Consider the following 22,348-nt stretch of genomic DNA (forward strand, 5'->3'; position numbering starts at 1 on the left):
GGAGCTGGGCATGTAAATGTCACAGCTCTCTGCAATTGGAAGCACTACATCCAAAATATCCTTTCATGTTAGACCGTTACAAACAACAGAGGACAGTTTCATTCCAATAGCCTGAGCTGGAATGCAAACAAAAATAATCAGAAAATGAATAGAATGCTAACTTTTATCCCAATGGAATTGGAGCCCAACGTGAAAATAAAATGTATTTCAATTGTGCGGAGCCTTCGTTACGGTGTTAGGCAAATGGCAATTCTAATAGACATCATGGCCTTGGAAGAGTTAGATGCAAATTAACCAGAATGACACTGATATTCAAAGGGTTAAGTTATGAGAACACTTTAATTAACTTGATTTTTAGTCCTTTGAGTGGAGGAAGTTGATGAGTGCTCTGATCTTGAAGTTTCAAATGGCATAGAGAATTGATACGTACCCACAGGGAAACTAGTTCCTTTTCTGTGGAATTGAAAACGAAAGGACATTATTTTCAAATCAGAACTGGACCATTTGGCAGTGAAAAAAAGCAGGAAGCACTTTCTTTCCATGAACCTGAAGCTCCTTCCTCCAGATTTTGGAGCAATGGCGTTTAATTGAAATTAACCTCACTCAGATTTTATAGTATTTTCTTGGTAAGAGTATGACAGTTCTGGAATAAAGGCAGGTCAATGAATTTGAGGCACAGATTAGCCACAATCTAATTAAAGGAAGGAGAAAGATTGAGAGGCCGAATGGCCTCTTCCTCTTCCAAAGTTCAGATCCTGGAGATGAGTCTGTGATGAAACCTGTGGTCCAGTTCTACAGCATCAGAAATATTGGTATTTTGTCCCTGCCCGAGAATGATTGATTATTTTATGGAGTTAGATTGTGCAACGGGTAAATTGAGGAATCGATTCATCAGAAGCTATGTGCACTTTCTTGAGAGCATCTCTTAACTTGGTCCAAAAAAGCTTTCGCCCAGACTCATCAGCAGGCCAGTTAATGTAGGTCTTCTTCCTCACCAGCTTGCGTAGGTGATGGTAAGAAGAGAGCACATGGCCAGGGATCTCCTCCAGGAAAACCAAGATGAGGACATCACTGTGTTCATCAAACAATCGATACAAGGCGACCTGCATCTCCATGGAGCACCATTCGCTTTGAAGATAATTCTTGGAGATGATGCAAATCGTCTTTCTGCTCTTATAGATGGCATCAACAATGTTTTCCACGATGGGTTTACCGACTTCAAAATCCCTGTGGTGGAAACAGAGTTGGTGAAACGGAGGCCCCTCATTCTCCAGATTATTCATTAGTTGGTCAAATACCCAAGCTTCATCCTTAGAGTTGTAGGACACAAAAGCATCAAACTTGTAGCCTTTGGTATGGTTCTTCTGGAGTTTGTTTTCATGAATCCAAGCCCGGAGCAGATAATATCCATAGTGGAAGCTCCACTTGCCTTTCTGGTAGACCACAACTGTTGCCATTAAAACAAATATAACTGGGGCTGTTGCACAAAATGCCACAAGGCCTTCATTGCACACTGAACTGTCAAACTTCGCAAAATATGTTCTTTTCTCAACTCCATTTTCCATGCATGGATACTGGTAGAAGAAAGGAACCTGGACACGGGAGCTAGTAGCCCATTGTTGGAACCAAATATTGTCACAAACACAGGAGATAGGGTTAAATTGCAGGTCCAGATAGGTGAGATTGTGCAACGGGGGAATATCATTCTCTTCGATCACGTGGATCATATTGCTTGACAACATCAAAGAGTTGAGGCTGGTTAGATTTTGAAAGAGAATTTTCCTGATGGATTCCAAGCCAACATTCTTCAGAGTCAGATGTCGGAGATTTATCAGTGTGGCAAAAGTTAAGTCATGCATAGTCTGGAACCCATTACAAATATCACTCATGTGCAACTGCTCTAGACTAGTAAGTTGTTGGAAGGGCAGAGTATTGAGACTTACAAACTTGTTGTTGGATATATCAAGTCTCTTCAGCTGCTGAAGCCCATCGAACAGATTATGAGGTAATATCCTAAGATCAAATGGTGCTTGAGATTGTAACTTCAACATTTGGAGATTATGAAGATAAATGAACGGAGGCAATTTTAAGTGACTAGCTCTGAAAGATAACTTATTGTTGGCAAGGTCTAATACCCTCAATGACTTGAGATCTTCAAACATTCCTTGAGAAACATTTGGCAGCCAGTTTCTGTCCAGATAAAGTTTTTTCAAAGCCTTGAGGCCTTTAAAACCTCCATTTTCAATCTTGTGAATGTGGTTTCCTCCCAAATCCAGTATGGTCAGATTAGAGAGGCTGGAATATGTCTTATTGAACACAGTTGGAATCCTGTTATTCCTGAGCTTTAAGGATTGCAGGCTTGTGAGGTTAGTGAAGGTTTCATGAAAAATCTCTCCGATGGCATTGTTAGTGAGTGACAGAATTCTTAGATTGGTTAGACCCACAAATGCACTTATGTTTATAAAATTAATTTCATTCAAAGCTAAGGAAAGATAGCGCAGATTTTTAAAATTTTGGAATACATGTGATTTAATGGCAGAAATGCGATTGGATCTCAAGGTCAGATGCTGGAGTTTCTCTAAACATGGGCTAGATCTATTTTCTTCCACATTTTGCCCTGAGCCACACAAAGAGACATCGCGAATCAAATTAAAGTCTAGGTTTAATACTCGTAGGTTATTAGGAATGCCCAAACTGCCAAAAATGTTCGGTTTTCTGATATGATTGTGGGACAAGTCCAAAGACAAAACATCCTGACAGTTGCTGAAGGCACCACTCACCTGATGAAGCCGATTTTGTCTCAGCTCCAACCCCTGAATCCTCTTTTTCTGGATGAATTTACACAGTTTACTCAGTGTTGCTTTGTCATTCAGTGTCAGACTTGACAGGCTGATGTTTACCAATGGTGCATTCAAATTTTGAACAATGTCAATAACCCCATCTTTACCCAAGGGGTTATGTTGCACATTCAGGAAGAGAAGTCTGGTGAACATGTGTGAAGTTAATTCCTTAGAACTTGACAAGTTATTAAAGGATAAGTCCAAGTGTACAATATTGGCGAAAAAAGCAGCAGGTGCCGATAGGTGGGAGATAACATTTCCAGCTAGAAGCAGGTGGCTCAAATTGGGAGGGAAACATGAGGAGATTTCTAAAGCACTGATGTTGTTGTTTTCAGCATTTAGAGTTCTTAGACGAGTACAACTGCTAAGAGCAGTGAAGAAAGATGAAACATTCCTTAACCTGTTGGAAGAAATATCCAGAACACTCAACCTCTTCAATGGAAAATCACTTAATCCAGGGAAACTAGTTAACTTGTTCTGTTTGAGGATTAAGTTGGTCAGGTTGGGGAGGAATTTGAAGATTCCTGGTCGGAGAGTCTCCAGTTGGTTACAGGATAAGTTTAGTAGCTGGAGGTTATTGAGTTTCCAGAAAGCTTCTACGTCGACGGTTGTCAGATTATTCTTGTCCAGCCTTAGGAGTTCTAGCTGTGTTAGATTTTCCAGTCCTCGGTGATGTAAAGTCCGAATCTTATTGATGGAGACATTAAGAACTCTGACATGAGTTGGAAGGTCTGAGACAGCCTCCTTCAGCTCTGAGATACCACGACTTGTACAAGTAAAAACCTGCTTCACCAGTTCACCGACACAGTGTTTGAAAGCCAGGCAATTCACTGTCCGCATCTCCCTGAAAGCCAAGAGGAGCAGAAAGACTCCAACCAACTCTTTCCCAGGACCAGGCACCATTCTGACCAGTGCTTTCAGAAAGCCTTCAATCACTTCAGATTCCCCTGGATTCCTTAGGTCAACCCTCGAGCCAACTCAGTATGTTACAGGTTTCGCTTCCCACAATGTTAACCAGTTAAGATTCACAGCAAAAGTTTGAACAATGGTTGGAGTTTGAGAGTTTTAACTTCTGCTTTTCTTTAGAGACTTGTGTTTGAGTTTACATGCTTTGCACCTGCTGAACATCTTTTAACTCAGGCTGGTCCCATAGCGCAGTCAATATTCAGAGTTAAATGTGGAAGTTCTGTGATATACTTGTAATACTTTCACTCTGATGTGTTTCATTTGGAGAAGTTTATTATAGTGAGGCTGAGTAGGAGAAAAAAGCTAACTTTTCTTCATTCTTTCGTCGTGGTTGTTTTGATTGGTGCAGACTCGATAGACTGATGGGCGTCTATAGTATTCTATGATGTGAGGTTGTGGGTTTGGAGTCACATGTAGGTCTGACTAGTTGAGGAAAATAGACTTGCTTCCCTAAGAGGGGGCTAGGGAGCCAGATTTTTTTTTAACAACTATCAATGACAATTTTAGGGTCATCGCTACTGAGACTATCTTTCAGTAAAATAAATAAAAGTTCTTGGTGTATGAAGGAGTATATAGGTATGGAAAGGAGATTGGCTAGCTAACAGGAAGCAGAGAATTGGCATAGTGGGTCTTTTCTAGTTGGTATGAGTGGTGTTCCACAGGGTTCAGTGCTGGTCCTCAATTTTGTACAATTAATCATACAATCCCTACAGTGTGGAAGCAGGCCTTTCAGCCCATCAAGTCCACACTGACCCTCCAAAGAGCAACCTGTAACCCTGCATTCCCCATGGCTAATGCACCTAGCCTGCACATTCCTGGACACTATGGGGCAATTTATCCTGGTCAATCCACCCTAATCTGCACATTTTTGGACTGCGGGAGGAAACTGGAGCACCTGGAGGAAGCTCACGCAGACACGGGAAGAATACCCAAACTCCACACAGTCACCCAAGATCGGAATCGACCCCAGGTCCCTGGCGCTGTGAGGCAACAGTGCTAACCACTGAGCCACTGTGCCACCCCATTCTTGTAACTGACTGACTTGCTTGAAGGGGCATGTGATCATGAGGAGAATTGAATCCAGCAGTAAGGATATTGTGCGTCCGTTATACAGGGAACTGAGGAGACCACATCTGGTATACAGTGGACAGTATTGGTCTCCTTATTTAAGGGAGAGTGCAAAAATGCTGGAAACAGATCAGTGAAGGTTTGCCAAATTAATACCCAGTTAGGGTTATTGTCTTCTGAGAAAAGGCTGCACAGGCCAGGCTTGTTTCCGCTGGTGTTTAGAAAATTGATCAAAACATTTAAAATCTGAGGGGTCTTGACTGGGTGGATGTGGAGATGTTTCCTCTCAGGGGAGAAACTAGAACTAGGTGTTTCTTTATTAAAAACAAGGGTTTTTCCATTAAAGATAGAGCTGAGAATGTTTTCATCACAGGGTGTTAAACCCTGTGCCTCAAAAGGCAGTGGAATCGGTATTTGAATATCTTTAAGGCAGAGGTGGATAAGTTCATTATAAGCAAGAGGGTGAAATGTAGACATTTCAAAGTGCCACAAATTAATTTCAAAATTCTCCTGATGGTGAGCTATGGGACAGTCAATCCCTTGCTCAACAAGCTGCCATTGAATTGTCATGCTGGGTTCCAGGGGAATGTGAGAGATACCCTCCTTTTCCTTCAGTAGTGGCCATGGGATATCATACATCCATCTGTGAGGGTAGCTAGGTCTTCAGTCCAACCTCTCCATGTGAAAAACAGTGCCTTTGGCAGTGCAGCGCTTCCTTGACGCTGCTCTGGGAGTTCAAGACCCCCATTGTCTACACCTGGACATATATCAGCACAGCAGAGTCAAAATCCTGCATAACCTTCCTAACAGCAGAAACATTTTCTCCCCTTTCTCTGCAATGATGTGTGGTGTTCGCACATTCTCTCCATTTCTGTGTGGATTTCCTTCTGGTGCTCTGGATTCCCCCCACAGTCTAAAGATGTGTAGGTTAGGGTGGATTGACCTCCTGAAATTGCCCATAGTGTCCAGAGCTATGTAGATGGATTAGGTGTAGGTTAGGGAGGTGGATATGGTCTTCAAGTGTGGACCCAGTTGACTGAATGGCCTGCTTCCACACTGCAGGGATTCTACAATTCTATGATGATTCTCTGATTCAAGAATGAGCTTCCCACTGTCTTCCTGGGAGGGGCGAGTGATAGCCGATAAATATTGCCATCGCTTTTGTCACCCATATTTGAAGTTTCAAAATGAGAAGTCAAAGTCTCAATCTGCTGATGTCAGTTTTCACATTCAAAACATGTTATGGTTTTTTGACTTCATAACACAACCACTGATGTAGGAGGAAAGTTTCTCTTTTTCAGCTCCAAGCCTTATGCCAACGAAGGTGGAGCTTCCTCTTTCTGTTCTATTTACCAATGAAATATCCAGAACTGGTACTGACAGTTGAAACACATTTACATTTAGTACATTTGTAACTATATATTTTTAATCTCTCGCAAGCATATGCAGAAAATATTTAAACCGTTTCCATTTATAACTTCTGAATATAGGAACTCCAAAAAAACATAACATAGAGTGTGAAAACTGACATCAGCAGATTGAGACTTTGACTTCTCATTTTGTAACTTCAAATATGAGTGACAGCTGTCTCATATTAAAATCCATTGGTCAGCAGCATTCCCTCTAATTTTCTCTCTGGCTGTGTGGGTCCCTAAAGTCCTTGTGAACCAGAAATCGATGCTGCGACTGCTATACCAAGACCCATCACTGTGCATGAAGTATCAAAGGGGCAGTGTGCACGCAGAGCTGAGCAGCTTACTGGGAATGTTGTTGGCTAGGCCAGTGTTTATTGCTCATCCCTAGTTGCCCTTAAAAAGTTGACGTTGAGGTGCCTCCTTGAACCGCTGCAGTCCATATGCTGTGGACTGGTTGTACCTTTGGGGAGGAAGTTTCAATTTTTTGACCCTGCGATGACAAAAGAGTACTGATGTATTTTCGAGTTGGGATGGGAGATAGCTCAGAGTCAACTTGGAAGTTGTAGTGTTGCCATATGCCAGCTGCTCTTGTCCTTCTCGGTGTGAGGGTTGTGAATTTGGATTCTGCTGTTGAAGGAGCTTTCATGAGTTACTATCATGCATCTTGTGGATGCCACACACATTACTATATTTCAGCATATTGGAAAAGATGCAAATAAAAAAGTCATAGGGATGTCAGTACTGATAGATTATGACTGGAAAGAATTACGGAAAAACTGGAAGAGAGACTGAGAGAGCGGTCTACCAAAAATCTTTAAATTTCCAAAAGGGCTCAATAGGCTGGATGCAGCAGAAAATGTGGAGGAGGTCAACATTGGAGACCATACGTATAAGATAGTCACAAATAATTCCGGTAGAGAATTCAGATGAAACTCTCTTGGAGAGTCGACAGAACTCAGAACTTGGAAGCACATGAAGTGTTTGAGCAGAGTGGCATAGGTGCATGTAATAGGAAGCTGAATAATCACATGAAAGAGAAAGGATTAGAAAGACATGATGCTAGGGTGAGATGAAGTAAGCCACATGAGGGGTAAAAGCTCCAGCATACATTCCAAGTCAGGCCTAATTGTGATACAGAAGGGAAGGACAGTTGGAATCATCAGCCTATCCTACTTTTCTCTCTGAGCTGCAGACTTCACACAATTTCCAATAGCCTGGCATCTACTGCAGCCACACAAAAAAATGAAAGCAGTACTGACATTAATATTTGCCTCTGTTCTGCATTCCCTGATGTTTACCATCTGTTTTCACAAACAGGAGGCATGCAGAAGTGTCTGACTCTGCACTGGGTCAGGAAATATCCATTTGTTGGCTGGAGTCTCAGGTTGCTGACCTGGTACCTCATTAATAAGGCAGTCAGCTCTGGCGTCCTGCCAGAACAGCACACATTGAACAAGCCAGGCTAGAACACAGCCAGACTGATACGATTTGTACAGACACTTCCCTGTAATAGCTTGTTGTAAGCTATGCTTCAGTAGATAACACCCTGGCCTCTGAGTTGGACGTTTATGGATTTGAGCCTGCAGCTATTTGAGTCCATAATCTGGGTTGTCATTTCAGTGCAATGTTGATAGAGTGCTGCACAGACAGAGGTGATGTCTGTGGAAGGCAATGTTTAACTAAGACCCCCTCCACTCTGTCAGGTAGATGCAAACTATTTCACAGTAGAGCAGGGAACCTACCCATGGTGACCTCATTGATATTTGTGCCACAGAATAAAGATTATTTCGTTTCCATGTCTGTTTGTGAAAGATTTGGCTTTAGTATTTGCTACAATATAAATGTGACTGTGCTGCCAGAAAGATGCTATTGAAACAACAAAGTGTGGAGCTGGATGAACACAGCAGGCCAAGCAGCGTCTTGGCCTGCTGAGCTCATCCAGCTCCACACTTTGTTATCTCGGATACTCCAACATCTGCAATTCCCATTATCTCAGGTGCTATTGAAATACAAGTTTGTTTTAATTTGAAATGGAAGCGTCAAGACAATAGTCACTCCACATCTCCTGCTTTGGTGAGCTATTGCTTGTCTATTGTAATCAAATTCCTGAATCCTCTTCAAGCATACTCAGAAAGTCCATGTTGTTATCCTGTGAATTGCTCAGCTCCTTGATTTTGTTTGCAGTATAAGCTCCTCTGCAATACCCTAATAGTTTACCTGACAAGACTAGATAGGCTTTCACATATCTCTCCTTACATATTAATTCAGATTTTAATCTGCTTTGTGTCCCGGGTGGCATGAACACATTACCACCTCAGAAACATGTAGCATTGCTCTGTTGCTAGTTGCACTGTCTGAAGGAAAGGCACAAACAAATTCAATTGAGCTGTTCTGTGATGTAGGAAATTTAGCAGCCAATTTGTGCATAGAAGGCTCCCTCAAATAATAAGGAATTAAATAATCTAGTGAGGGATAAGTATTGGCCAGGACAATGGGGAGAAATCTACTGCTCATCATTGAAACAACGGTCTTGGGAAAATTTTAGCCTGAAAGTGCTCAGCATGTCTCAATCAGAGACAGCATCTCTGGCAATGCAGCACTCCCAAATTACTGCAGCAGTGAGCATCAACCTAGATTATTTGCTCAGCTCTCTCGAGTGAGGCATGGAATTATAGACCTTTACTTCAAAGAATGCCATTTGTCCCATTGTGCCCATGCTAGCTCTTTGAAACAGTGATCTATTAAACACATTGCCCTTTCTCTCCCTCCATAGGCTTGCTATTCCTTTTCTAGTTTTTATTCAACTCACATTTCTACATATGCAGTTCATTGATAGTTTTCACAATGATGTTTGATTCTTAAAGCTAATTAGTTATACTGAAACAAAAACAGAAATTGCTGGAGAAATTCAGCAGGTTTGGTGGAAAGAAAACAGAGTCAACCAATGACCCTTCTTAAATTCATATTGGTGAGATTATTTACAAAATCATAAAAGTTGTGTTATTACTGTCATGTTTGATACATCATTAAATAGACTAATGGAGTGACTACAAAAAGTTTTGACTTTTCTTTCATAGGATGTGGGTATCCCTGGCAAGGCCAGCATTTGCTGTTGCTCCATAATTGCTCCTAAACGAAGTAATTTGCTAGGCCATCCATGGAGTAATAGAGATCTACAGCACAGAAAAAAAGGCCCTTTGGCCCATCGAGTCAGCACCTGTCAAAAACAACCATCTAACTCTCTAATGCCACAAAGGTGTGTAGGGTACATGCTTCCCTGATAATAGGAATAACCAGGCAGGGAACTATGTGATAACAAAGTGTGAAGCTGGATGAACACAGCAGGCCAAGCAGCATCTCAGGAGCACAAAAGCTGATGTTTCGGGCCTAGACCCTTCATCAGGGAATTATGTGATGCCTTCTTTATTACAGAAATGTGGCAGTTACATGGGTGATTTAAAGCAACTGCATAGCAGCTACACAGATGGTATTTTGGCAACTACATGGCAACTGCAAACTGTCCAATCACAGCTCACATTTGTATACCTTTCAGCAAAGGCAGTTAGTCGTGTAAACTGAATGATGCAACAATACGTGGAGCAGTTATTTTCTTTTCATGTAGCCTCGGTATGTACCACTTCCTTATTTTGCCTTTCTCATGATTATTTAACGGTTGTTCTTCATGACTACCTGGTTAACTGTTCATCTTATGCTCACAATTTTGCCATTTGTTTCCTGCCCTTTAGCATGGTGCAGTCACCTTGCTTCCATCTAATAGAATCCCTTATTGTGCCCTTATTGCTGCTTACACAGACTACTTGCTAAGGACAAATTGTTTCCCTTAACCCTTTCACTGCTATTTTAAAATATTACATTGTTACCTATGTATCCCACAGGTGGTTAACTGAAGAACACGCTGAAGGCATTTTGATAAGTTCTGTGGTTAGGGATGGATTTGACTGATGCAGTGCAACAAAATGCATTAACCTGTTTGCTTGTTCTCTCGCGTGATCTGCTTTCATTGCTCAGGAGGAGACACTGCCAGTCATTGGTTTTGCAGTAGGGCGATACTGAGTGATACAATCAGACTTAATGGATTTGTGTGGCTACGATTGATATGATGAGAGCGAAAGATTGCATACAATGAAAGTAGTTGTTCTGAATCTCCCCCTTCACACCTAAGGAGAATCATTATTCCCATGGCTGTTGTGCTATCCATGATGATAGTTGTAAAGATGGTTCTGATGGGTGAGAACTTCCATCTTCAGCCTTTGACAAAGACATAATTTGCAATTCTTTTGCTTTATTTATCCACTTATCATCTGAACACAACCTCAATCCCATGGTTCTGTACCCCCCATCCTTCATATGAGAGAATGGATGCTGAATTTCAGCAAATATCCAACTGTAGAAGCTAATTACGGTTAAGCCTACTCCTGTGCTCACTCACACTGACCCACTTGTATACATGACCATAAATGTACACAATCACGCACACTTGCTGACATGCATTCAGTCATGCACACAAATTCTCGCACACAGATGCATATGTACAGATCACATACACAAACATATGCATCCATAGCCATACACACATACACACACACATGTATGCACAATCATGAACATGCATTTTTCAGGGCCCCACAGGACCATTGAGTTTCAGTGGTTGAGTTTGATCTAGATTGAGGTTGATATGTTCCTACATGTTAAAAACGTCAAGGATATGGACGTAATACAGGAAAAATATTGAAGTAGATGTATCAGCTGTTATCTCACTGGATGATGGAGCAGGCTCAAAGGGCTGACTGGCCTGCTCCTGCTTCTATTTCTTAAGCTCTTATGATCTCTTTTCCTATCTACTTCCGATCCACTGAAGCAAACTAAAGTGACCCAACTCTTCCTTTGACTGAATGCACCCATCCCAAATTGATGTGACACAGATCTGGGATTTCTGATTTGAGGATTTGTCCACAGTGAGACCACTGTGCTAAGACCACACCTGAATAAAGGTTTCTCCCTACTGCTACAAGCCTATGTTTCTCAAAAGACTCCCAAGACCCTTCAGCACACTCCATCCCCATTAAATTTCTATAATTAATTTTCATCTGTTTAGAAATGGTTGGCTATGATTGCACGTGGTATAGTCTCTCAGTACCTAGGCTGGAAATTGGGGTGCAGGGGACCCCATTAAAGGCAAACGCATGACTTCACTCCCACTTCCCTAACCCTAATCCTAGCTCCCTTCATTCTCAGCGTCCTCAACCCTGATTCTATGCGTCTCAAATAAATGTACTGAGTGTAACAGCACTTTGATAATTGACACTCCTGTGTTATTTACTGGGTGTTTTATATCGTAAGTCTCAATTTTTATCTTCCAGTTTGAATGGTCAATGAAGGAATGTACCAAATTATAAATATAAAACCAACATCAAATGAAACAGAGTTTTTGTGTATTTTCTTTGTTTACAAAAGCACAGTTTGTTGTGTGAGAAAGTGGGTCTGTATGAATGTGTGTGTGTGTGTTTGCGTTTATATCTGTTTTGAGTGTGTACGTGATTGAAGGCATGTTTGTGTGTATCTGTGATTGTGCGTGTGTGTATGAATGTGTGCTTGAATGATTGTCTGTATAAACATGTGTGTGTTTATACAGTAAATGAGAGAAACAAAGGGGCTATCATCATAGAACGACTTAGAAATTACGCTGCCATAAACAGATCATTCAACCAAATGGCCTGTATCAGGGTTTTTGCTTCATCTAACCAAATTGGCAAATCCTTCTGTTCCTTTCTCCCCTGTTTTAAAATTAATTCAGGGGATGTGATCATCACCAGCTGGGCCAGCATTTATTACCCACCCTTAATTGGGAAGATGAGAAGCTGCTGCAGTCCATTTGGCTCAGGAACAATGTTATCTCTCTATGTCCATGCTCCTTCATGCATTTAGGAAGACAAGACTCAGAGGTTGGATTAGGCCATTTGAACTGGGCTCCAGCATTCAGTAAGATTGTAGATGGTCTGATTAAGGTTTCAACTCTAGTTTTCTGACTCCCTCCCCCTTGACTCCTTTGTCAGTCAAAAATCTAACTAACTTGGCTTTGAATAAATTGAATGACCTATAATCCACAGCTCTGTGGAAATGTCAATTCCACAGACGAACGACCCCTGAGAGAAAAAAAGTCTCATCTCTGTCTTAAAAGGGAGACCTTATTCATTCAGTGTATTCTAGCCATGTCCAAATGAGAAAACAGATTCCCGATGCCCACCCCATCAAGCCCCTCAACATCTCACATGTTTCAGTGTATATTTCCTCTTTCGGCAGTTGGAATAGTCTTGGAAATGAGGGGCTGCTTACAGTTACATTTCAACTCCTGTGGCTGAAACAATGTGGATTCATCAGCTGATTTGTTGTGAGAAGTGTTGCCCGTTTAAGCAGATACTTTTAAAATTCCCTTTTAAGAATGTGGGACGCTCTTCAGGGAATCAATGACGTGTACGTGCGCTATGATTGACATCTGATTCCCAGGGAATGCCATTCCATTTCTTGGCTCTGTCAGTGTCTCAGCTCTGCCTCAGAGCTCCCCTCAAGCTGCACCTTTCTCCCACACCTCTACTAAGTGATTTTTTTCCCCTGTTTTGTTTGATAAACTCCGTCACCCTGAAGTATCTAACCGTCCTGCTCGGGGCAGGGATGCTTGCTTTTCTCGGTGCAATTATTTGCATCATTGCAAGCATCGCCCCGGGTTCCCCGGGAGCTGTCCCTGGTGCTGGAGATGAAGAGGGAGCCTCTTACGGCTCTGACGGAGGCGCTGGAGCTGTCCATGGTTCTGAAGCGGACCGCCCTCGCCCAACCGCGCCGAGCAAAGCTACTGTCTTCCAAACCGAGGCCGGCAAAGGCTCCATAGGCTCGGAGCTGGGTCAGGGGTCCGTCCTGGGCTCGGATTCAGACATAGGCATCACCAGTCGCTTCCTCTGCCTGCCTTTAGCCCAGGATTGCCCTTCTCCATCGATCAGGGAAGACCTCCTGCTGATGAGGAGCACGGCGGATCATCTGCGCCAGATGGTCATTCAACAGGAGCAGCAGATTCTCAATGACCAGGAGACCATCAGAGAACTGACTGGCAAACTCAGCCGGTGTGAGAACGGTCAAGAACTGGACTCTTTCCAAAATAACCCTGAGGAATATGCGTGGGACGCTGGAAGAAACAGCTTGGAAGATGGCACTGAGGATTCTGAGCATACGATACAAGAGCTGGAACACTCTGTCTACTCCCTAAAGAACAACATCGAAAAGCTGGAGGTAAATTATATCTTACTCGGAACAGCAACGGTTCGTCATTGTAATGACAAGCAATACACATTTGTCAATATTGCTAAAAATGTGTTTACAATCAAAAGGGATTTATTGCAAAAATATAATTTTAAAAATCCACTGTTATAGATTTTATGTTTTAATGATCCTTGAAGTGCCCTTTCCCTCCAAATTGTAGGAAATAGATTAGGGACCTGTTGGATCAACCCAAGATGGGACTGTGAGTCATCAGAGGCCCTGTTAAAGCCCTGTTTTCTGAATTAACAGATGCCTTTTGACTAGCATAAACCAATGGCTTGTATTAGAGCCAGTTAAAAGTGGAATGTACTAGCATGAGTGAGCTAACAAAAAGCCTTGAAATCTACTTGTGACTTTACTTTCAGATCTACTCTTTTCTTTGCTCCCAGCATATTACCATTCACACCAGTTCCTCTTCTATCCCTCCCCTCTGTGTCTGCAGAATATTCCTGACGAGAGTGAATTTAACTGCTTTCTAATGTAACACACACGCAACAAAGCCGCACAAGGTGGCTCTGGTCTTGATCTCAGAGCAGTGTCTGGCTGCAGTCAAATATTGGGATTGACCTTGGCATCTTGTACATGGAAAGGGAAATCAACCAGGATTCTGCTGCCAGTCGTAGGCCTCCATCGCACTGCAACGGGCTATTCACCCCCACCGTGCTTTTTATGGTGCTGTCAGAGAGCTACACACTTAGACTCATCACTTGTTCTTGGCCAGACCTTCTCACATTGCTTTCTTTCTCAGTATATAGTGATCCCTGCTTGAAGCGGATGTATATAGGCATTGGCTGAGAACAGGAGGCGGGCTTGCTAGAAGGCCCCTATCCTTTGCAGTGCAATAACTGGAGGCAAATATTTGTGGAAAGAACTTCATTATGAGCATTGCCAATACTCATATTTCCAAACTTCTGGTTTTGAACATTGCTTTCTGGGCACAAAGGTGGGTCTGGTTTTTAATTAAGAAACTGAGCTAATTATTTCTACACCTCAGGAACACAGTCAGCATCCCAACCAGAATAAGTACATTATGTTAAATATATTGTACATTTTCAGTTGTGGCAGGTCGAATTGTGCAGCAATTCATTGCTTTGTAAATCTATTGCTGCCAAGTTCAGCACTGAAGTGATATACAGAGTGCTCTGTTTGTCTTACTGATGTGAGAAACACATGACTATCTTTCACCTCTGACTGATAACAATCTCTTGTTGCTGCTAGTGGTCCTTGGGATCTATAAGTCTTTTATTACTCATACAAAATGAACTTTTATTTATATAGTCCTTTTGCTCATGTAATATGTTCCAACGTGCTCAGACAAAAATTAACACTGAACTAAATAAAGTGGCATTTGGGCAAGTAACTGAACATTTAGTTTAAAGATGTAGGTTTTTAGCTGGGCCTAACTGAGGAGTGAGCAATAGAGAGAAAGGAAAGGTTTAGTTTCTTCTTTGTTCCTTCACAAGATGTGGATGTCATTGGAAAGACAATATTTTGTTATCCATCCCTTTTTGCCCTTTAAATCATTGGTATTCCCAGCTATTTCATCAGGCAATTAAAAGGTAAATACATTGTTGTTGGTTTGGAGTGGCATGTAGGCCTGCAGATTTCCTTCCCTAAATGGCATTAGTGGTCCAGATTTTCTTCCCCCATCGTGGTCACCATCGTTGAGAATAGCTTTACATTCCAGGTTTGTAGATTGAATTTAAATTTCACCAACTGTCATGGAGAGATTTGAACCAATGTCCACAGACCATAAGTCTAAGTGTCTGATTCCTGGCCCGTTACACTATCAATTTCCCCAAAGTTAATGGCCTAAGGGGCTGAAGATTGGGCCACCAATTAAAGACTGAAATAAATGTGTCATATGTGGAGGAACATGGAAATCTTGGAGGGCTGTAAGGGCTGGACATGTTATAGAACTAGGGTGATATGTAGGGACTGGGCAAGGTTATAGGGACAGGGAGGAGTGTAGCATTGGAAGATGTTACAGAGGCAGGAAGGGATGAAGGGCTGGAGGAGTCAAGCTTATGGGGAACTGGAAATGGGTGGCCAACCTGAAAAGCATTAGAATGGTTGAGTCAGGAGATAACAAAAGTGTGGATGAAAGGGTTTATGGCAGGATGGAGATAGGCAATAAAAATTCATGTGGTAAATGGAAATCAGGGTTTTGGAGATGCATTGTGTCAAACTCTGTGAATGCTTCCAGTAATAAAAAATGGTAGTGCCAGAGTGATATGTAAATCAGTAAATATTAACAGAGAGAGACAGCACAGGGAAATAATTGTGTCCATGCTTTAAAACTTCAGAAAATTGTGACATATTGGTGCAGCAGAAATTTGTTGATTAACAATCCTCACTGCCACAGCTGCACTCCTTCCCATATTCACAGTTAGCAACAAGAAAAATATTTTAGCATTCAAACAGAGTGTAAGGTTCTTCTATAAATGTGATTAATATTGGCCAGAGGGATCCCATTTACACTTGGCACTCCATCAGGTTAATAAATGATATTTTGATAAAGCATCTTTGATTGTTGGGGAATTCAAAGCTCATCTCCAAGAATAACTTGGCTACAGCACTCCTGACCAGACTAAGTTCTAAAGAACATTGCTGCTCGACAGGGTCTGCAACAAGTGGTGACAGAACAGATCAGGAGGAAGAATATATTTGATCGTGTTCTCATAAATCTACTTGTCTCAGATATATTCATCCATTGGTAGGATTGAGTCCTTGTGGAGATGAAGTCCCAGCTCCACACTGAGAATATCCTCCATCAAAAAAGTGTGAAATTGAACAGACGTCAGTAAGATCTACAGGTCTGATTCTCATACTGGGCAGCTATAAGGTGTTATGGGCCATCAGCAGCTGAATTGTATACAAATACAATCAGTAACCTCTTGGCCTGGAATATGCTGCACTCTACCATTATCATGAAGTTGGGTGATAAACCTTGGTTCAATAAAGAGTGCTGGAGGGCATGGCAAAAGCAAAACTAGGCATACCTAAGAATGATATTTCAACCTGGTGAAGATACAATACAGGACTACTTGCATTCAATATTAATACATTTTTTAAAAGACTGGAATATAGATGTTGGTCTATTTTTGTAAAAGTCTTTAAAAATTAGCTAGGTTAGTCTTTCCAGAATTGTGATTTTGAACTCAATATGTGTCTCCTGGGGGGAGTTAATCCTGTTTATCCTGAAGGGGTTTACAACTGGAGGGGGAAAATATCAAGCATTAGTTTAGCAGCCTCTAGTGGGAGCAAATTTTTAAGAATGTAGTACAAAAGTGATTGGCAGTTTGAAGGAGATCTGACTGTGGTCAGATGTAAACGTAGTCCCTTCTAGAAAAATTGGCTTGCTCAGACCAGTTATGTAAATAAGTTATCTCAGAGAAAGGATATATTTTGTGAAACTTCCAGACCAGGAGTGTTTGCTTAGAACTCTGCAGATTATTAAAAGACTGATAAAGTTTAAGCTCTCAGTTGTGTGAGTGTCATAGAGTCAAAGAGCTGCACAGCATGGAAACAGACTCTTTGGTCCAACCTGTCCATGCTGACCAGATATCCGAAATTAACCCAGTCCCATTGGCCAGCATTTGGCCCATATCCCTCTAACCCTTCCTAATCATATACCCATCCAGATGCCTTTTTAAATGTTATAATTGTATCAGCCTCCACCACTTCCTCTGGCAGCTCATTCCATACATGCACCACCCTCTGTGTGAAAAAGTTGTCCCTTAGGTTCCTTTAAAACCTTTCCCCTCTCACTTAAACCTACACCCTCTAGTTTTGAACTCCATTCCCTGGGGAAAACACCTTGGCTATCCATGTCCCTCATGATTTATTAAAACTCTATCAGGTCACCCCTCAGTGCCTGACACTCCAGGGAAAATAGCCCCAGCCTATTCAGCTCCTCCCTGTAGCTCAAACCCTCTAATCATGGCAACATCCTTGTAAACCTTTTCTGAACCCTCTCAAGTTTCACAACATTCTCCCTATAGCATGGAGACCAGAAGTGAACACGGCATTCCAAAAGTGGTCTAACTGATGCCCTATTTAACCACAACATGACCTCCCAACTCCTGTCCTTAGTGCAATAACTAATAAAGGCAAGCACACCAAACGCCTTCTTCACTATCCTGTCGACCTGCGATTCTACTTTCAAGGAATGATGAATCTGTACTCCAAGGTCTCTTTGTTCAGCAACACTTCCCAGGACTTTACCATTAAGTGTATAAGTCCTGCCCTGATTCCAAAATGCAGCACCTCACATTTATCTAAATTAAACACCATTAGCCATCCCTGGGCCCATTGGCCCATTTGATCAAGGCCCTGTTGTACACTGAGATAACCTTCTTGGTTGTCCTCTACACCACCAGGTCAAAGGAAAAGGTCTCACAGCTCATGGGAACAGTGCTGAGAAGAAACAGTTAAGTCAGACCTACAGGTTTGAGAGGGAAGGTGTTCCTTTGGGTTTTTTGAGTAGCTATAAGGTGATGATATTGAGGAGTAGATGGGGTTTTGTTTGACCATGTGTTTTGAAATCTTGTGCTATAGATAATTTGGTTTAATTTATTTGATTTTTAATATTTATTTTATGTAATAAATTTCTATCTTATTATTATAACCAAGTCTGCAGCCTTATGGCTCATGTTTCAGTGAACGATCCCCGCATTAAAAAAAAACAGCATATGATTTGACAGGCCAGATTTCAATCCAGAATCTGATTGGGTGCTGGTACCATCTGCTGGGATCATAACAATATCCTTCTTCAGTCAAAAGTGTTGAATGAGTGAACCATCTCAGTCTGCTCCTGAACTCCGCAACATCTCAGACGCCAGTCCTGCTGAAGGGTTTCAGCCTGAAGCATTGATTTTCTTGCTCCTCGGAAGCTGTCTTACCTGCTGTGCTTTTCCAATTCCACATTTATTGACTCCAGCTTCCAGCATCTGCAGTCCTTACTGCCTCCCAGTCTTTAACCAATTTGATTCATTTCACATGATATCAAGAATGGCTGAAGGTATTGGGTACTGCAAAGGCTATGTGCCCTGACACCATTCTGGCAACAGTACTGAAGACTTGTGCTCCAGACATAGGTGAACCCCTAGTTCAGCTACTCCAGAGCAGACACAACACTGCATTCTACCTACCAATGTGGAAAATCATCCAGGAATATCCAGCTTAGCTAATTACTATCCTGTACGTCTACTCATGTTCAACAGCAAAGTGGCTGAAGGGGTCATTGACAGTGATATTAGGCCCCACTTGCAAAGGAATAACCTGTTCACATGCTCAGTTTTGGTTTTGCCAGGACCACTCAGTTTGTGGCCTCATGACAGCATTGGAGTAAATATACACTGAAGAGCTGAACTCTAGAGGTGTGATGAGAGCAACTACCTTTAGCATCAAGGTAGTATTTCATCCAATTTAGCATCAAAGAGCCCTAATGAAACTGGAATCAATGGAGATCAGGTTTTCTTGTTTGAGTCAGATCTAGCAGAAAGGAAGATGGATGTGGTTGTTGGAGGTCAATCATCTCAGCTCCTGGGCATCTCTGCAGGAGTTCTGCAGGGTACTGTCCTCAGCCCAACCATCTTCAGCTGCTTCATCACTAACCTTCTCTCCATCATCACATCAGAAGTGGGGATGTTCCCTCATGGATTGCACAATGTTTTATACCATTCACATTGACAAGTCCCTCTAAATCAGAGATGGACATGACAGATGTAGCTGCCTCAATGCCTTTGCCGCCAGGAGAAAATGAAATTTTACAGAGGCACTCCTGGAGTAAGAGGCAGGCTCCCACGGGTTATACACTGCCTGTATCTGATGTCAATTCAGAGGAACCTGATCTGATGCTAAAATGCCCCAGGAGTCTCTCCAAGAAAAAGGACTGACCAATGCCCTCAGACTCAGAGAGGGAGGAATGTAGCGATTGTAATGAGGTCAGTGAGCTGGACCACATATAATACGAGATCCCTGATTGGGGCTGTTAACCCAGGCCAATCGGGAAGCCCTGGCTGACAGATAAAAGAGGAATGTCAGAGGTTCTGACATTCGGAGAGCAGTCTCTGAAGAGGTGGTACTAGAGTCATGGACTCTTCATGTATAGATAAAGGGTGACTTGGTAATGAGATACCAGTCTCTGTGGAGTTGTTTCATTCTTAATTTTTCTGGACAAGTACAGCTGCAACAAAAGCCAAGAAGCTGAAAACTAAGTATAAATCAGCTTGCTTGATTGGAACTCCATCTACAACTTTCAATGTTCAGTGTCTTCACTGATGTAGAGTGGCAGCATTGTGTATTGTCTATACCATCTTCCAAACCTGTGACCTCTACCAGTACAAGGATAGGAGCAGCAGATGCATGGGAGCATCACCAGTGCAAAGTTCCTTTCTGAGCCACATACCATCCTGACCACCCAGGATTTTTATATGCATGACTACACTGTTACTGTCTTAAAATCCTGAAAACCCTCCCTAACAGCACGATTGGTATCCATACAGCTCAAGGACTGCAGCAGTTCAAGAAGCCAGATCACCACCACCTTCTTCAGAGCAGTTTGCCATCATCCTTCACAATCAATCAAACACCTTTTGTAGTGTCAGAAATACAGCAGCCGATTTGTGGTCAGCAAGATCTCACAAGCAGCAGTGAGCTAACTGCTCACAAGATTTCTCGCTCATCCTAGTGTCTCTCCTGTTGTCCTTATTCCAGTATATTGTATCTCACGAAAGAAATTCTTCCTGGCATCTCAATACCCCATAGACCTTGGGATGAGATATAACAGAGAAATTTCTCTGGGGCCACTCCCGCTATCCCACTTTGTGTCTCAGTAGGAGATTTTTTTTGCGACAGAAATGTCCCAGTTTATTGATTTGTTCCTTACAGATTCCCTTCTGACACCTCGGTCAGTTTCCTTTTCAAAGAACAAAGCAGGATTGCCCCCGTAGATCAAGCTTTGATGTACTTTCTCTTAAATATTGCTGACATTGGGAACCTTTTTAACCTCCTTGTAAAACCGTGCAAGTCTCTCCAGAAGTGGAGAAAGCAAAGACTTGAAGGTGGAGTCTATGATTTGTTATTTGAATCTCAGACCATGACCAAATGCTTATAAATTTAAATTTAAAGAAGTCACTTGAGCACAACAGTTCTGTTTAAATTGCTGTGTCAGGATCCTGTTGATTGCTGTAAATTGGGCAGGATATTCGATACTGCAGCTGAAACAAATTTATGTGTGTCTATGTGTGTGTGCACGTGTGTTCCTGCGTATGTTTGTGTCTGTGTTCTTAAATATGTTTGTGCATGTGCACGTGTGTCTCAGTCAATATGTATACATTTGCTTGTTAATGTGTATGCAGATATGTGTATGTCTGTGTGCTCATATGTGTGTGCATATGCATGCAAATGTATATGTGCCCATGTATATCTCGGTATGTATTTGCTTCTACATGTGCGTTTGTATACGCCTGTGTGCAAATTATAGATGTTTGCCGCCATTTGTGTATCTACATGTGTGTATTCAACTGTGTGTGGGCCAGAGGCTGCTTTGGGGAGAGGCGAGGATGCGGCTATTCACTCTGCCTGATGCCTGCAGGGATCTGCAATAAACTGCTCAGGTGCATTTCATTTTGGAGATGTATATCCAGGTCCCTAGTCCAGGAGCAAGTTTTAATTAAAGATTAATATTTAAGTCACCTCTCCCAGATTCCGTCTTCTGAAACTTTTAACGTATATGCATTCTGCTGGAGAGACAATGCCGAATTCAACAGACTAACCACTTCAAAAAGTAACCTCACATTGAATCTCAGCCTTTGAAAATTAGGCGGGCGTGAATACAAATGGGACCTCGCTGTCAGAGAGAAAGGCTGTCAGAGACATGAGAATAGTGAGCACTAGCTGACTGATTGGATATTCATAACAAATTAAGCGAGAGTGTCAGGAAGCGAAAAACAATTTGAAAGTCTGACCCCCTGTCACGCTCCTGGCAATGATCCCGGGTGATATCTCTGTTTGCTTTAACAAATGCGTCAGAATCAGGAACTGTTGACTTATTTAAGGTTTTGGAGTAGATTTGTAGCTCAGGTTGTTGGTGGCTCGGCGAGCCAACCAACCACAACTGTTGATTTATTCTCTGCCAAGATCGATAAAAGGGCTTTAGTTCTGAATCACAAGTTCACAATTTGAGGGAGAAAGTACAGATAAAGTATTTTATTTGAAATATATTTATTTGCATTTTTTTCTACCTGCGCACATGCGTGTTTGTACCTGGCAATGTTCATGTGTATGTCTGTATGTATGTGTGCACTGCAATGTTGGTAGAATCACAGAGCTATCACTATGTAAGATGATGAGAAATTGGACCAGGAAGAGGCGCTTCAGCCCGTCAGGCTCGCTCCATCATCCAACAAAATCATGGCTGATCCAACTGTGACCTTATTATTATTTTCCTGCCTGGACCCAATAATCCTTGACTCCTCCATCGTCAAATACAGGCCAATATGTTCATGAGTCTGGTTGTAAGTCGATTTGTAAGCATTTTCAACCATAATGCAAGACGATGTAAAACAGCTGTATGTAACTATGAGGAAACGTTTGTACGTCGGATCTTTAAAATTAATACACCTCTGTGTGGGGTCATATTTGTAAGTCAGACGTTCATAAATCATCTAACTCAGCCTCATTTACCCACTCTCTGCTGCTGTCTGTGAATTCACAGACTCATGG

General features: G+C 42.0%; 2 protein-coding genes across 4 annotated transcripts in view; one reads left to right on the forward strand and one right to left on the reverse strand.

The window, feature by feature from the left end:
- LOC125447163 (neuronal pentraxin-2-like) overlaps nucleotides 1-22,348 on the forward strand; it is a 74,284-nt gene that overhangs the window by 22,658 nt on the left and 29,278 nt on the right. For 2 of the 3 annotated variants that reach the window (XM_048521345.2, XM_048521346.2), the window contains exon 1: nucleotides 12,808-13,588. The exons of the other annotated variant lie outside the window; for it this stretch is intronic. In XM_048521345.2, coding sequence (XP_048377302.1) covers nucleotides 12,818-13,588 — 771 coding nt within the window. In that variant the 5' untranslated portion in view covers nucleotides 12,808-12,817. Of the gene's footprint in view, nucleotides 1-12,807; nucleotides 13,589-22,348 lie in introns of those variants that run through there. 3 annotated transcript variants of the gene reach the window in all.
- On the reverse strand, nucleotides 779-3,955 carry LOC132206424 (toll-like receptor 13). The gene has a single exon (XM_059640548.1). The coding sequence runs from the start codon at nucleotides 3,741-3,743 to the stop codon at nucleotides 855-857; it is 2,889 nt and encodes a 962-aa protein (XP_059496531.1). The 5' UTR covers nucleotides 3,744-3,955; the 3' UTR covers nucleotides 779-854.

This window comes from Stegostoma tigrinum, chromosome 38, assembly GCF_030684315.1.
Source record: "Stegostoma tigrinum isolate sSteTig4 chromosome 38, sSteTig4.hap1, whole genome shotgun sequence".
NCBI classification, from domain to species: Eukaryota; Metazoa; Chordata; class Chondrichthyes; order Orectolobiformes; family Stegostomatidae; genus Stegostoma; species Stegostoma tigrinum.